General features: G+C 38.8%; 1 protein-coding gene across 1 annotated transcript in view; it reads right to left on the reverse strand.

The window, feature by feature from the left end:
- ADGRV1 (adhesion G protein-coupled receptor V1) overlaps nucleotides 1-13,658 on the reverse strand; it is a 577,115-nt gene that overhangs the window by 85,827 nt on the left and 477,630 nt on the right. The window contains exon 86 of the mRNA XM_082836315.1: nucleotides 779-936. Coding sequence (XP_082692441.1) covers nucleotides 779-936 — 158 coding nt within the window. The remainder of the gene's footprint in view (nucleotides 1-778; nucleotides 937-13,658) is intronic.

A 13,658-nucleotide genomic window follows, 5' to 3' on the forward strand; every position in this document is an offset into this window, starting at 1 on the left:
TGATTCAAAGGGAAAAAATGAGCTGTAGTGAAAGCCAATTTGAGCTGGAAAGACTGTACTCTTAAGTAACCAGACATGTGTAGCCACTTATGAAGCTGTCTGGTCACATATGTTTTTAAACATTTGTCAGCACAGTCAGAACTCCACATGCAAAATACAGCACTCCCAAGCATTGTGGAGGTTTGTGAAGAAGTGTCAGAATCTGAAAGAAATGAACAGATTTCACAAGTTGAACACAGGTTGTTACTGCTTGAGTTGAAGAACACTTGGGGAAGCAGCTCCCAAAGGCTGTGAGTCATTTACTTGAATATTAATATCTCAGGGACAAAACTGGCATCAGAATAAAACCTACAGAGCCCTGAAGAAAGAGAGATGTCAGAAGTCCCAAGGAGTGGGAGAAATTGGAGAACTATAATTTAACTTATGGCTTCAGAGCTGAAAGCTAAGTCGAACCTCACTCCTTTTCTTTCTTTCTTTCTTTCTTTTTTTTTTTTTTGCGGTACACAGGCCTCTCACTGCTGTGGCCTCTCCCGTTGCGGAGCACAGGCTCCGGACGTGCAGGCTCGGCGGCCATGGCTCACGGGCCCAGCCTCTCCGAGGCATGTGGGATCTTCCCGGACTGGGGCACGAACCCGTGTCCCCTGCATCGGCAGGCGGACTCTCAACCACTGCGCCACCAGGGAAGCCCTCACTCCTTTTCTTGATAAAGAATATTCAGTGACCTTTTCCCTCCATTAAAAGTCCCCATCTTAAAATACAAATACGGTTTCTTTCAAACCTGCAGCATTTGTTCTTCCTCTGAAGACATCATCATATGCTTTCCACTGTGGCTTCACCTGGTAGGCATGGATGAACACCACAAATACTACCACGAGGCACATTAACGGAACAAGAGCTGCACTGAACAGAGCTGCATAGATGTTTGGGATGAAACACCTGGAAGAGACAAGAGAAGAGATAACTCAGCTTCAACACAAACATTTCTAAATGCACCATGCATTACATCACCGCTTTATACTAGCTCTTTGTATCTAAATGTTGGCAAAAGCAACTTTCTGGCTTGCCAAATTGGAGCTCTGTTTGAGTAGAGGCTACATGACTAAATCTAACCCACTGCTTCACAAAGTAGGTTCCATGGAACATGTATATCCTGAGGTGCTCAGAAAACTTCAAAAAAGGTTACGGCCAAACAAATTTCAGAAATGCATATTTGCTTTTCCAGCTCTGTCTTCTTCGTCTAATGAGACCACGGTTTCACTAGGGACCACATGAGGGAAGGTAATTGTTTTCTTTTATCTTTTAAATTTTTTTATTGAAGTATAGCTGTTATACAACATTATGTAAGTTACAGATGTACGATACAGTGATTCACAATTTTTAAAGATTATACTCCATTTATAGTTGTTATAAAATATTGGCTATATTCCCTGTGTTGTACAATATTCTCTTGTAGCTTACGTTATACCTAATAGTATAACCTGTTAGTTCCTACCTCTTTTATACCTAATAGTTCTACCCCTATGTTGCCTTTCCCCTTTCCCTCTCCCCACTGGTAACCACTAGTTTGAAGAAGGTATTGTTTAAAGGCAAATTTGAGGATTCCCAGGGCTCAACTCTGTAATTTCCACAATTTTGTTCTCTGCTTGGATGACAGTTTTGTCATTCCTAAGCTGTACATTTCCCTAGAGCCATTCATTCTCTTGAAAATGATGACAATTTTCCATTTAGAAGCTATACTGCATAACTGTATCCATTATTACTGGAGTTTATTTAGATCAATGAGGTTTAAGGTAAACTTAACATTATTTATATATTTTGGTAATACTGAAATTCCACGGAAAATGGTTTTAGAGATGTAATTGGAAGATTTTACTCACGGGTTATAAAAATCATCTTGTTCATATAAAATCTTTCACAAAAAAAATCTCAAAATGGAGGACTGTTAAATAGGTTCTCAGTATCTAAAATTGTGCTTCTGAGGTATTCTTATAGAGGACACACCTCCTACAACTTATAATGGCAATAATACTTTACAAGAAATCTTAACAGTACAGAATGTCTCTTGTGAAATATTTTCCCCAACTTCGCCATTTTTTAATAAATAATATCTGCAAACCTAGACTGCAATATAGCCAAAAATAATGGATGCTGATAACTCAAGGAAAAAAATATAACTTATTAAGAAGAAAACCTCAAAATCCAAACTATAGGTAATCAGGGGAAACACCCATTCTTGCAACTTGGGAAATCAGTCCCTTTGATTTTATGTTTAAAAAGAGATACGTTATTAAAGACTTTACTCAGATATTATTTCTAATTAATATGATCTGCTAAATGTACTCCTCAAGTAAACAAGACACATTTCAAGAGATATTTCAACACACATTCTGCATCTGCAAAGAGATGTCAGAATGATGAATTTTCTGGCTTTTAGAATTTAATTTGGACAGCATAAAGCCTGAATCCTTTCCTGTACACTCATTTGTATGCCATAAGACCCACATCTTCCAGGTAAAAGGTATGTGATTAAATAAAACAGGCAAACATTAATGGCTTTGATCTTGAATATATTTCTGCACTAAAAATAGGGGTCATGTTGGCTACTTGTTTTTATGTACATTGGCTTTAAATGATTTCTTTTTTTTTAATTTAATTTAATTTAATTTTTTAAACATCTTTATTGGGGTATAATTGCTTTACAATGGTGTATTAGTTTCTGCTTTATAACAAAGTGAATCAGTTATACATATACATATGTTCCCATATCTCTTCCCTCTTGCGTCTCCCTCCCTCCAACCCTCCCTATCCCACCCCTCCAGGTGGTCACAAAGCACTGAGCTGATCTCCCTGTGCTATGCGGCTGCTTCCCACTAGCTATCTACCTTACGTTTGGTAGTGTATATATGTCCATGCCTCTCTCTCGCTTTGTCACAGCTCACCCTTCCCCCTCCCCATATCCTCAAGTCCATTCTCTGGTAAGTTTGTGTCTTTATTCCTGTCTTACCCCTAGGTTCTTCATGACACTTTTTTTTCTTAAATTCCATACATACGTGTTAGCATACAGTATTTGTCTTTCTCTTTCTGACTTACTTCACTCTGTATGACAGACTCTAGGGCTATCCACCTCATTACAAATAGCTCAATTTTGTTTCTTTTTATGGCTGAGTAATATTCCATTGCATATATGTGCCACATCTTCTTTATCCATTCATCCGATGATGGGCACTTAGGTTGTTTCCATCTCCAGGCTATTGTAAATAGAGCTGCAATGAACATTTTGGTACATGACTCTTTTTGAATTATGGTTTTCTCAGGGTATATGACCAGTAGTAGGATTGCTGGGTCATATAGTAGTTCTATTTGTAGTTTTTTAAGGAACCTCCATACTGTTCTCCATAGTGGCTGTACCAATTCACATTCCCACCAGCAGTGCAGGAGTGTTCCCTTTTCTCCATATCCTCTCCAGCATTTATTGTTTCTAGATTTTTTGATGATGGCCATTCTGACTGGTGTGAGATGATATCTCATTGTAGTTTTGATTTGCATTTCTCTAATGATTAATGATGTTGAGCATTCTTTCATGTGTTTGTTGGCAATCTGTATATCTTCTTTGGAGAAATGTCTGTTTAGGTCTTCTGCCCATTTTCGGATTGGGTTGTTTGTTTTTTTGTTATTGAGCTGATTTGTTTTCACCTGAATTATGGATTCACTGCCACAGGCTGGCTTAAAGCAGGTTAGACAAACACAGACACTGACAAAGGAAGTCACACGGGCTTCAGTGTTTTATTTTTTATCTTGAAAAATGTCATCACAAGTCAATTTCAGGCTGTAAAATGGGGATAATTACCGAATCTACTGTGAGCTGTTTTAGGATAATAAACATTTTGTACACAGTGTTATGGCGTATAGGTTTGGCTCTCCAACATCTACACTTGCCGGTGGCTGGCCATGTTTGGTTCTCATCTCTATCTGAAGTGCTTTCCTGAAAACTTTCCTTTATTATAGAGGAAAACATTTGAAAGGAGGACTTCAATGAATGCCGTGCGATCCTGGTCAAAAAATAAATTGGGCTAAGTGGACCTCTGGGAGGTTAGAAGTAACCAGGCATGTGTGCAGTGGCTTTGGGAAGAGGGGGAGAATTCCCAAAAGCTCTTCACAATCTCATTTGCAATTCACAGCTTCACAGCTTCACAATCAGCTCTTCACAATCTCATTTGCAATTCTCCCTGTTTGTACAGTGACTTGGCCATGTTGGGCCATTCTTTCAGAGAAAGGGGCAGGAAAATTATCTAATCCTGAAGCAACCCTTTTCCCCTCTGTTTCTTCAGAGCCCTACAAATCGTGGCCTCTCATTAGCATCAGGCTGGTGAGAGTGCCCTAAGTTTGTCCTCCACCTGGTCAGCGTGGGGCCAGATCATGAATGAGGAGGGCTTGGGCCCCCAGCGCGCCTGCCTTGTCTGCAGCCCCTTCTGCCTTCCTCTCCTGCGCAGGTACTACAGTCCGGCAGGGGCTTCCCTCGCCCACTCCTGTCCAGCTGTGACTCCATCCCAGTCTCCCTCCAACAAACTCTCTGCCTGTGTACCACCTCTCTTAGGGGTTAGGGGGTCAGACAACTCTCCTGCAACAAACACTAACAACTGCAAATGAGACAGGGCTGAAAGGGTAACCCACAAGCGCAGGCCGCAGTCAGGGCCCCTACTCATGTGACCTGGGCCATGGAATGCAGGTGGAGCTGGCTATGTCATTCTACATTCTACCTTATATACTAACACTTCCTTGTTTTAAATTCTCATTGAACTTTTCCTTTAAAGCTAATATGTATTCTAAGTTTCTGATCAATCTTTTCTGAATGGAATTTCTACTGATGTAGAATAAAACTTGCGACATACATTTAAAAGTTCCCAAGATAAATGAACTATATCCTACCCTCAAAGGAAAAAAAAAGCCTCACTAACCAGAATTTTCTTTAGTCCAACTGACTAAGATGTACAGTACATCCAGGTAGTCTGAAGATTAGATCACATGAAAGTGATGTGGGGAGTTAGGAAACTGAATATCATGTTCAAAACAGTTTTTGAAGTAAGGCTGGGAAGAAATTCTTGGAAAAACAATGTAATGTAAGAAACAAGCAGACTGAATACTATGCATACACAGGGCTGTGGAAGCAGCTGATTAACCTGCTGGCAACTATTGCTTCAAGGACAGCTGTGGCAGTTACCAGAAAATGAGACAAAGGCCATGTGGATTTACTGTCTTAAAAAGGGCGAGGAAAGTTGTTCCTTGTAATTACTAGCTCAACCAGCTTCAAAGCATTCTGGCGACCCTTCTCTCTCTTGGTGTTAAATATTCTTTTGGGTTCTTGTAATCACATGACTAACTTTTGCTGTTCCCTTTTAAAGTTTCATGGGTAAATTTCCTTTCTTATTATAACCCTCAGACAATCCTACTTTATTTCAAAATCTTGCCAGGACTTCATCTTTTTCTCTATTTTAAGCCAGATGAAATAAGTAGATGTTGTTTCACTATCTTCAGTTTTTCCTCTTCAAGTCTACCCTGGAGCATTCACAACGCCTTATGTCACTTTCTCATTTATTTAATTTATTTATTTATTTTAAAATATATATTTATTTATTTATTTTAAAATATATATTTATTTATTTATTTTGGCTGCATTGGGCCCTCATTGCTGTGCGTGTGCTTTCTCTAGTTGTGGCAAGCAGGGGCTACTCTTCGCTGTGGTGCGTGGGCTTCTCATGGCAGTGGCTTGTAGTGGAATATGGGCTCTAGGCACGCAGGCTTCAGTAGCTGTGGCACACAGGCTCAGTAGTTGTGGCTTGCGGGCTCTAGAGCGCAGGCTCAGTAGCTGTGGCGCACGGGCTTAGTTGCCCCATGGCATGTGGGATCTTCCTGGACCAGGGCTCGAACCCGTGTCCCGTGCATTGGCAGGCAGATTCTTAACCACTGTGCCACCAGGGAAGCCCCTCACTTTCTCATTTAGTAAGATTATTATTACCCCCTCACCCCACCGCTCCCAGGTAGTTCTTTATACTTATTGAAGTGTTTCTACTAGTATTACCCAACTTGATTAAAAAAAATTATGTGGGTGGTATACGGTATTTCAATTTTTTTTATTCTTGTATGAAATCAGCATAAGGCGGGGCTCAGAAGCAAAGAGTCCAGGAGAGACAAAAGCTTCACTTACAACTGCTAAAAATATTGGAAGAGATGCTGGGAACTCCCTGTACGTGAAACTGTAATTTGAGTCCATTTAAATTATATTTTAGAGAACAAGTTGACCCTGGCGCACTGGAGGACATGAAGCAATCCAGGCAGCAGACATGTGCGTTACATCTGGGTTACATAGGTAATGAAAAAGGAACTAGGTAATGAAAGAATAACAGATGTTTGTTTCTAAGGTCTTTATAAGTACTTCTCCTCAACAAGACAATGATGATAGTTATGACTCATAGGCTCATGTGCCAACCTCCCCCAGGAGGGGAGATTTCTTTAATGATGGCACCTATGTCACAGTTACATTTGCCGCTGCAACCAGCTTTTTCTTTTCCACATGGAAACTCATAGTGATGCCCTACTTTATATGGGAAAAAAAGAGATGGTCTGTCAGTTTTATTCCAGAAATTTTAAAATGTATGATGGATCAAGAATTGTCCACTTATTGCAAACTGAGTTCTACTTTGTGTAGAAAGTACAATACATCGATGTCCTGGCCCTATTAGTTGAAGAATACAGATGATATTCATTATGTAGATGCTTATAAATAATATCTAAGCCAATACTTATGAGTTCAATATTCCTTTCCTTGCCCGCTCAATTTACTTTCTTTCCAAAGATGATGTTATTATTTAACACACACTTTTAGTTCACCTGTGAATTTATGTATGTATATATGTATGCATGTATTTCTGTGTATATGTGTGCATTTCCTGTCCCATTCAAAATGACTGGAGAGGTTTCGAGAGAGCCCTTTAAGCACATTCATTTTTTTCTCAGGAATAAATTTATGAAGACATTGGAGTGAAGAGAAAATAACTGTTTAACGAGCTGCAAGTTAGGAAAACAAATTCTTCTAGAAGTCCTTCTGTTGTACTGCACACAACTGAATTCTAAAATTCATCTTCCTTTAAACTCTAAACAAGAACAATATTAAGACTAAATTGCAGATAAGCCCTACAAAGTGAAATCTCATATTAGGATAATGTATGGACTTAGAGAAGAAGAGGAAGAGCAAAGTATTTTCTTAAACTGAATTAGCTAGTAATGAAAACAACCTTAAATATTACTACTACTGTTTCTACTTCTTCTACCACTACTAACAGTATTAGCAGTGATCATTTACTGTGTGCCAGGCATGAAACTCAATTCCTACATGTATTATCACACATAAATATCACAACAGTCCCCTTAGCCTCATTGTACCTATGGAAAAATGACACAAAGTATATGAGGTCAAATGCTATAGCATAAATAGGCTCATTCTGCTACGCCTACAATTCTAAAATTATTTCACAATTCTAGCAAAGACATATTAGAGTTAGTAGGACAGTGTTTCCTTGAGGACTTGGACTGTAATTTTTTTTAGTATTTCTCCTAGTCCTTTGCATAATCAGACCCTTAAGAAATGTTTATTTATTTCACTGATTTTTAGCAGTCTTTGAAACCACTCACTTTTTAAAAAAGTAGGCATAGAAAATCCTGTATTTCCTGTGTGCTTAGTTTAATCAAAATCCAAGCAACGTTTGAGTATCTACCACGTATCAGGTATGGTGCTGGCCATGGAAGGGCAGATGAAGATGCCTAAGGCACGGTCCTTCCCATCAAGAAGATCATAGTTACAATAAGTCAATCTAATCTTCTATTCAAAGCATTGTTAATTCATCAGCATCATCAACACTACCTGGGAGTTTGCTATACATGCAGAATCTCACACTCCATGACAGAGTTCCTGAAACTACATTTTAACAAGATCCCCACGTGTTTCATGTGCACATTGAAAAGTTGGAGAAGCACTCTTCTAGCACACTCATGAGGCATAAAGTAGCTTAAACTAATTAACAAAATTAACTAATCTTTACATCTATTTGGCAGTGAAGCCAAGTGTAACCCCAAAAGGAGAATTAGGCCCAGAGATTTTGCAGCACATGGTGGTCACAGCAGCCTGAAGAACCAGAGAGGGAAAAGCAGCAGGAAGCAAAAGGGATAGAGAGGCAGAGATGTGTCATATTTAGAAGTCTGGCAATTAGCTCCTGTCACATTTAGAAGCCTGTGATTCGCAATCTGAACATGCTCATTACAGAAAAGGAGAGAGAGAAAGCAAATAAAGTGAGAGAGGACACAAGCGATCTGCAGACCGGTGGAACAAAACAAGAAGGGGAGTGCTGGGCTGTGACAGGTGTGGATGGCAGGTAAATAATCAGCTGCATCTAAACAACCCTTGAAGGAATAAGGATTCTGATAGTTGTGGGCACAATAGACATGTTCCATAACTGCTGACACTGCTCAAGGGTTCTGGAAGAGCCTGTGTTCCATATACCTCTATCCTCACATCCCACCCACAGATCACCCAAATACAGGTGACTAGCTCTGAGATGGATACCTGACCCAAAGACAGACATTCTTCTGGCTTGCCTCTGATTTATAACTTGGTGACTCTGCTCTAAACGTTGAGCTGAGTCAATCAGTTTTTTGGTCTTGAGAATTTCACATGGATAATTGCCAGTCAGTAGTCTCAGTAGATAATTGCCATTCTAAGTTCAGGGCAATCAGCCATCTTGGAGTAAACACACAACGAATATCGAGTATAAATGGATAGAAAAATGGCGGGGGGAGGCAAGGGTTGGGAGGGGCATTGAGATGTTCACCACAACAAGAAGTGAGGCTCTGTGGTCCCTAAGAGATGAAGAGTGTGGTCTGGTCTTCAGCATTTTAATTCCAGGTCCTCTGAGGTCCAACTACACCTCATTTCCTGCCGATATCACTGCCATGTCTACCAGTTTTAGAGCTCAAATCTACTCCATGGTTAACATTGCTATCTATTTCTATGCACTGACAAGCGATCAAAGAATAAGAATCAGTCTCACCTTTTAGTATTTACAATGTATCCACATGCTTATATTACTTGAAAAGATTGAGCTAAGAAAAATGTGGACATATCCAAGCAATACTGTTTCATCTACTTCAAAAGGAGCAGATATTTTGATTCACTGAATATTAAACTGCCTACAATTTTGAAGTAGTCAGATATACTACATACACTAAAATGCAGCCTTCTATTGCTCATAATTAGCTCATTAAAAACTTAAAGTATTAACAGCATAGAAAGAATTGATAAAAAACAGTCTGAAAATCATGATACCCCCAAATGACCTTTTCTTTTTGTTCTTTTTCCAAGAAACTCAAGTCTGAGCAGTCTGTCCCCTTAACAACTTGATGATACTGTTGAAATTGGTCCAGTGGACAGTGATTGTCAACTGCGCTCCAGGTAGGTTCCAGTGAATCAACCCCCTTCAGAATTTAATCAGAATAAGGTCTGACTCGTTACTTTTTGCATGTACAATGCTCTATGTCCTCATAAAACAAAATTGATAGGTACTGGAAAATGTCATTGTCCTAGAGCATTCAAAGGTGTCCTCCTTAACCTCTTGCTTACCAAGCCTCTGAATGGATGGCTAAAAAGTGTTTTTCTGACTAATCCTATCACCTTCTTGTATCTGAAAAGGTGATAGAGGTGACCATGGGAATACAAGATTAAAGTCCAAGAAATATTTATCTTTTTGCACCCCCTATCTTCATTCACAATTGTACTTATGGACAACGATACTCAGAAAATACTCATTAACTGTAGTATCATAGACCAGCTCTAACAACCACCCAGTATGAACATATTAAGGGTGTTTAGATACCTTAAAACAGATCTTTGATGTGCTAACCCATTACTCTGAAGACCAACATCCTTAAATATTTGTTCAATAAAAAATTCACATCAGATTGAACTGGACTCAGCAACAGAGTGAGGAAAGCAGGAAAGCAGATTCAGGTGAGGTAATCCCTCATCACACAGGCAGGATGAAGTATCCATACTTTCTGATCTTAGATTGATGTTGGAGATACAATTTTTTATTTTTTGTGCTTTGAATCTGTGATTTCAATAAACTCAAAACATTTAGGGATAGTTTAGAAGAAGTTAGGGGCTATGTTTCATGAGAGCATAAATATTCTCTCCTTTTCCTGATTAAGACTCTGTAGACTTTGGAGTACTGCTCCCTCCACAAACAGTCTTAGAACACACTTGCAGTGTTTCATTTAGAGCCCATGGAAATTATGAGAAAGGCAGAAGTGCATGTCTATGCATGTCTATGTCACTGTGGCCACTCTATTAATGATATAGGTGTTTCAAGTGGCAAAAATCCTGAGAGCAATGGTACTCATTTTTCAAAAGGGCAAAATCACTTGGTAGAAGGATAATCTAACTTTTAATCGACTATATACTACTGAACGGTAGCCACATTACACTGTCCTGAAGATTAGGACCACAGATTTCTCTGGCTTTATGTGAAAGTTGCAGATACTCCAAGAAAAAATGCCTAGAGCATTCCCTGTAGGAGTGAATGCTCAGTCATACCCACATCTTGTATCATTTATACTCACATTAACATTTATAACACATTGCAATAAGTAATGTTCCTAAATATTGACTTAAAATCACTAAGAAATTGTTAATTGAAGTTAGTCATACCCTGTTTAAAATACACTATACACTTCCTTGTGCTTTCTGTAAAATTTTAATCCTGGAAACAACAGTGTTAACTTTTAACTATTGAGAGAACAGGATAATGTTAAGTAGATGAGGTGATAACGTCAATTATTTCAAGGTCATTATGTCAAATTGTAGAAAACATAGTTATGTCTCAACTCCAATACTCACTCTGTTGCTGAGTTCAATTCAATCTGATGTGCTGAATTTTTTATTGAACAAATATTTTAGGATGTTGGTCTTCAGAGTAATGGGTTAGCACATCAAAGATGTGTTTTAAGATAGCTAAACACCCTTAATATGTTCATACTGGGTGGTTGTTACAGCTGGCCTATGATACTACAATTAATGGATATTTATTGAGTATTTTTATACCTCCTGCACTGTTACAGTTACAGCTGGAAACTTAGCAAATGTGAAAGGCATAACTTCTTCCCTGAAGGGTCTTGGGGCAAGAGACGTACAATGTAACAATGAGAGAACATTATAAAATCCCATAATACACTGCCAACATGTGAGGGATATCTAATAAATGCTTAAATGGTTAAGAAATACAGGCCAAAATATCTGGGGGAAAGGAGATAGAGTTTATGGATTAATTTCAGAAAAGGAAAGTAAAACTGGAAGCAAATGGAGGCCAAAATTCTGTCCACTCTATGGGGAATCCCCAGCTTTGATGGGAAATGACACATTTCACTTTCCTTGAAGTTTTGAAATCTTAAGGATTAGATCATACAGATGTAGAAGCAATATGTGAAAGTCCGAAGTTGGAAAGTCTTACACTAGATACCAGATACATAGATATAAAATGATTTCCTTTATGATTTATGTAAAGAATTTTCTCAAAAGAAAATGATGTTGCTATTGACAATTTATGTGCGGGAAGAAGGACAGAGTAGGAAAAAGTTTCTTACTGGATCAGGATAATACTGCCTACAAAAAAAAGAGTGTACTGTTAAGAATGAAGGCTCTGGAAGCAGACTGTCTTGAGTCAATCCTAGGTATACCTTTTACTGACTCTGTGACCTGAGCCAGTATTGAGCTTCTCTATACCTCAGTTTCCTAAAAAATAAAATGGAGTGAACAACAGCATCTGCCTCATAAGAGCAGAGTGAGAACTGAATGTAAAGCTCTTGGATGGGAGCCTAGAACACTGTAGGTGCTCAATAAAGATATTTACAATGATTATATATATATCATCTATTACTAAGCCCCAAATCCTCTTATGTCTATATAAGACTTAGCTGTATTTGAATAAAAAGAAGATACCAAATAGTACAGAGGGAAGTGTGAACACCTAGCACCTTTTTTATCTGTTAGGGAAAAGTGCTGAATGGTACGAGTTTAATGATAGAAAAGTCTTTAAACTGGGGTAGTCAGGGAAGACTTCATGGAAGAGGTGGGATTTGATAATCAGCTTTTTCCCTCTGGAATTCCTTGCCAATCAGCAGATACTTCGTGTGATTTAGTCATGCAAATAAGATGATCTGCCTTTGTCCACAGAGGCTCTGCAAGAGGGGAAAGAGGAAAACTTTCCCTTTGCAGCTTTTCCACATGACTCATCTGTGTTTCTGCAAAACTAGTTGTTGAAACTTGGTTCCAACTTGAAAAGTCAAGGTAATTATGGGTCGGTCATTCAAAAAGAGGTAGGTAACCCTCAAGGAAGTCCAACATAACATTATTGCACTGCCACAGGCTGACAAACCGGCCTGGTCCAGAAGTGTCAGCAGCAGGAGACAGAGCTGGGTTCAGGGGCTTCTCTAGGCATTTGAACAGATGGTTTCTTATCTGCTGTCCTCTAAGGAGAAGGCAAACAGTTCTGGAGGGAAAAGGCCAACTAGCTGATGGTTTTCTAGAAGAGGGAGAGTTTCAAGCCACTGGGAAGCCCACAGTCTGGATTGGGTGACTGCTGAAGGACGACCAATGTTGACTATCAGAAAGCAAGGCATTGTGAACGTCCCATCAACCTGACCCGTCCACCAGAAAGATAACTGTACCTCCTCCTTTCACGAAGGCATTTTTTCTTCATGGAATCTTAAAACTAGAAGAAATAATAAAGGTCATTCCACCCTCCCTCTAGCTGTATGGGTGAAGAACCCAAGAACCAAGGACTTCTGAGACCTGCCCAGAACCTGACTGTCTAAACTCCTAAGTCAGTGTTCCAAATGAGGGTCCAAAGCATAAGTCAGACTCAAGAAAAATAACCCCAATGTTTTCAGGGGCCATATTCTGCAAATAATCTAAAAATTCCTTTTTTAGGAAGTGTCCCCAGTGTTTTATTTTACCTTGCATATGAATTCCCAGGGGCTAGGGGACTACTAAATAAATCATAGAATGAAACAATAAACATGCATATTTCTGAATATAATACTCAATAGTAGTGACCCAAGCAGCTTAGACCTTACTTATCCCTCTCATGAAAGTTTTTAATGACACCACATATTAAGTTTTTGCAACATATAAATATTCATATAAAAGACTAAATTTCATTTAGTTAGAGATATAGCAAAGATATGAAAAAAGGCCAGTGAATCCAAAGATATGAAGAAAGGGCAGTGAATGGTACTCTGTCATTCATAAGCTCCCCTCCCACTGAGGAACTTCCCACCCTCCAAAAAAAAAATTGGCTTCAGTTGAATTAATACTTTATCCTAAGGAATTTATTTTTGACAACAGGATGTTCCTGTTATTTTCAAGTCCTGTAGTTTCAACAACAGGATTTCAGGGCAGTGAAATGAAATGGGAACAGCAGAGTAATATTAATTTCTGAGCATAATCATGAATGTATGAGGAAAACCCAAGTAGTCTAAAACCTGTCTTTAAAAAAGCCTATCTCCTTCATGAATTTTCTGAATTTCTTTTAATTAAAAAATATCATGATCTGACA

The sequence above is a fragment of the Leucopleurus acutus genome (assembly GCF_964270905.1).
Source record: "Leucopleurus acutus genome assembly, chromosome: 3".
NCBI lineage: Eukaryota > Metazoa > Chordata > Mammalia > Artiodactyla > Delphinidae > Leucopleurus > Leucopleurus acutus.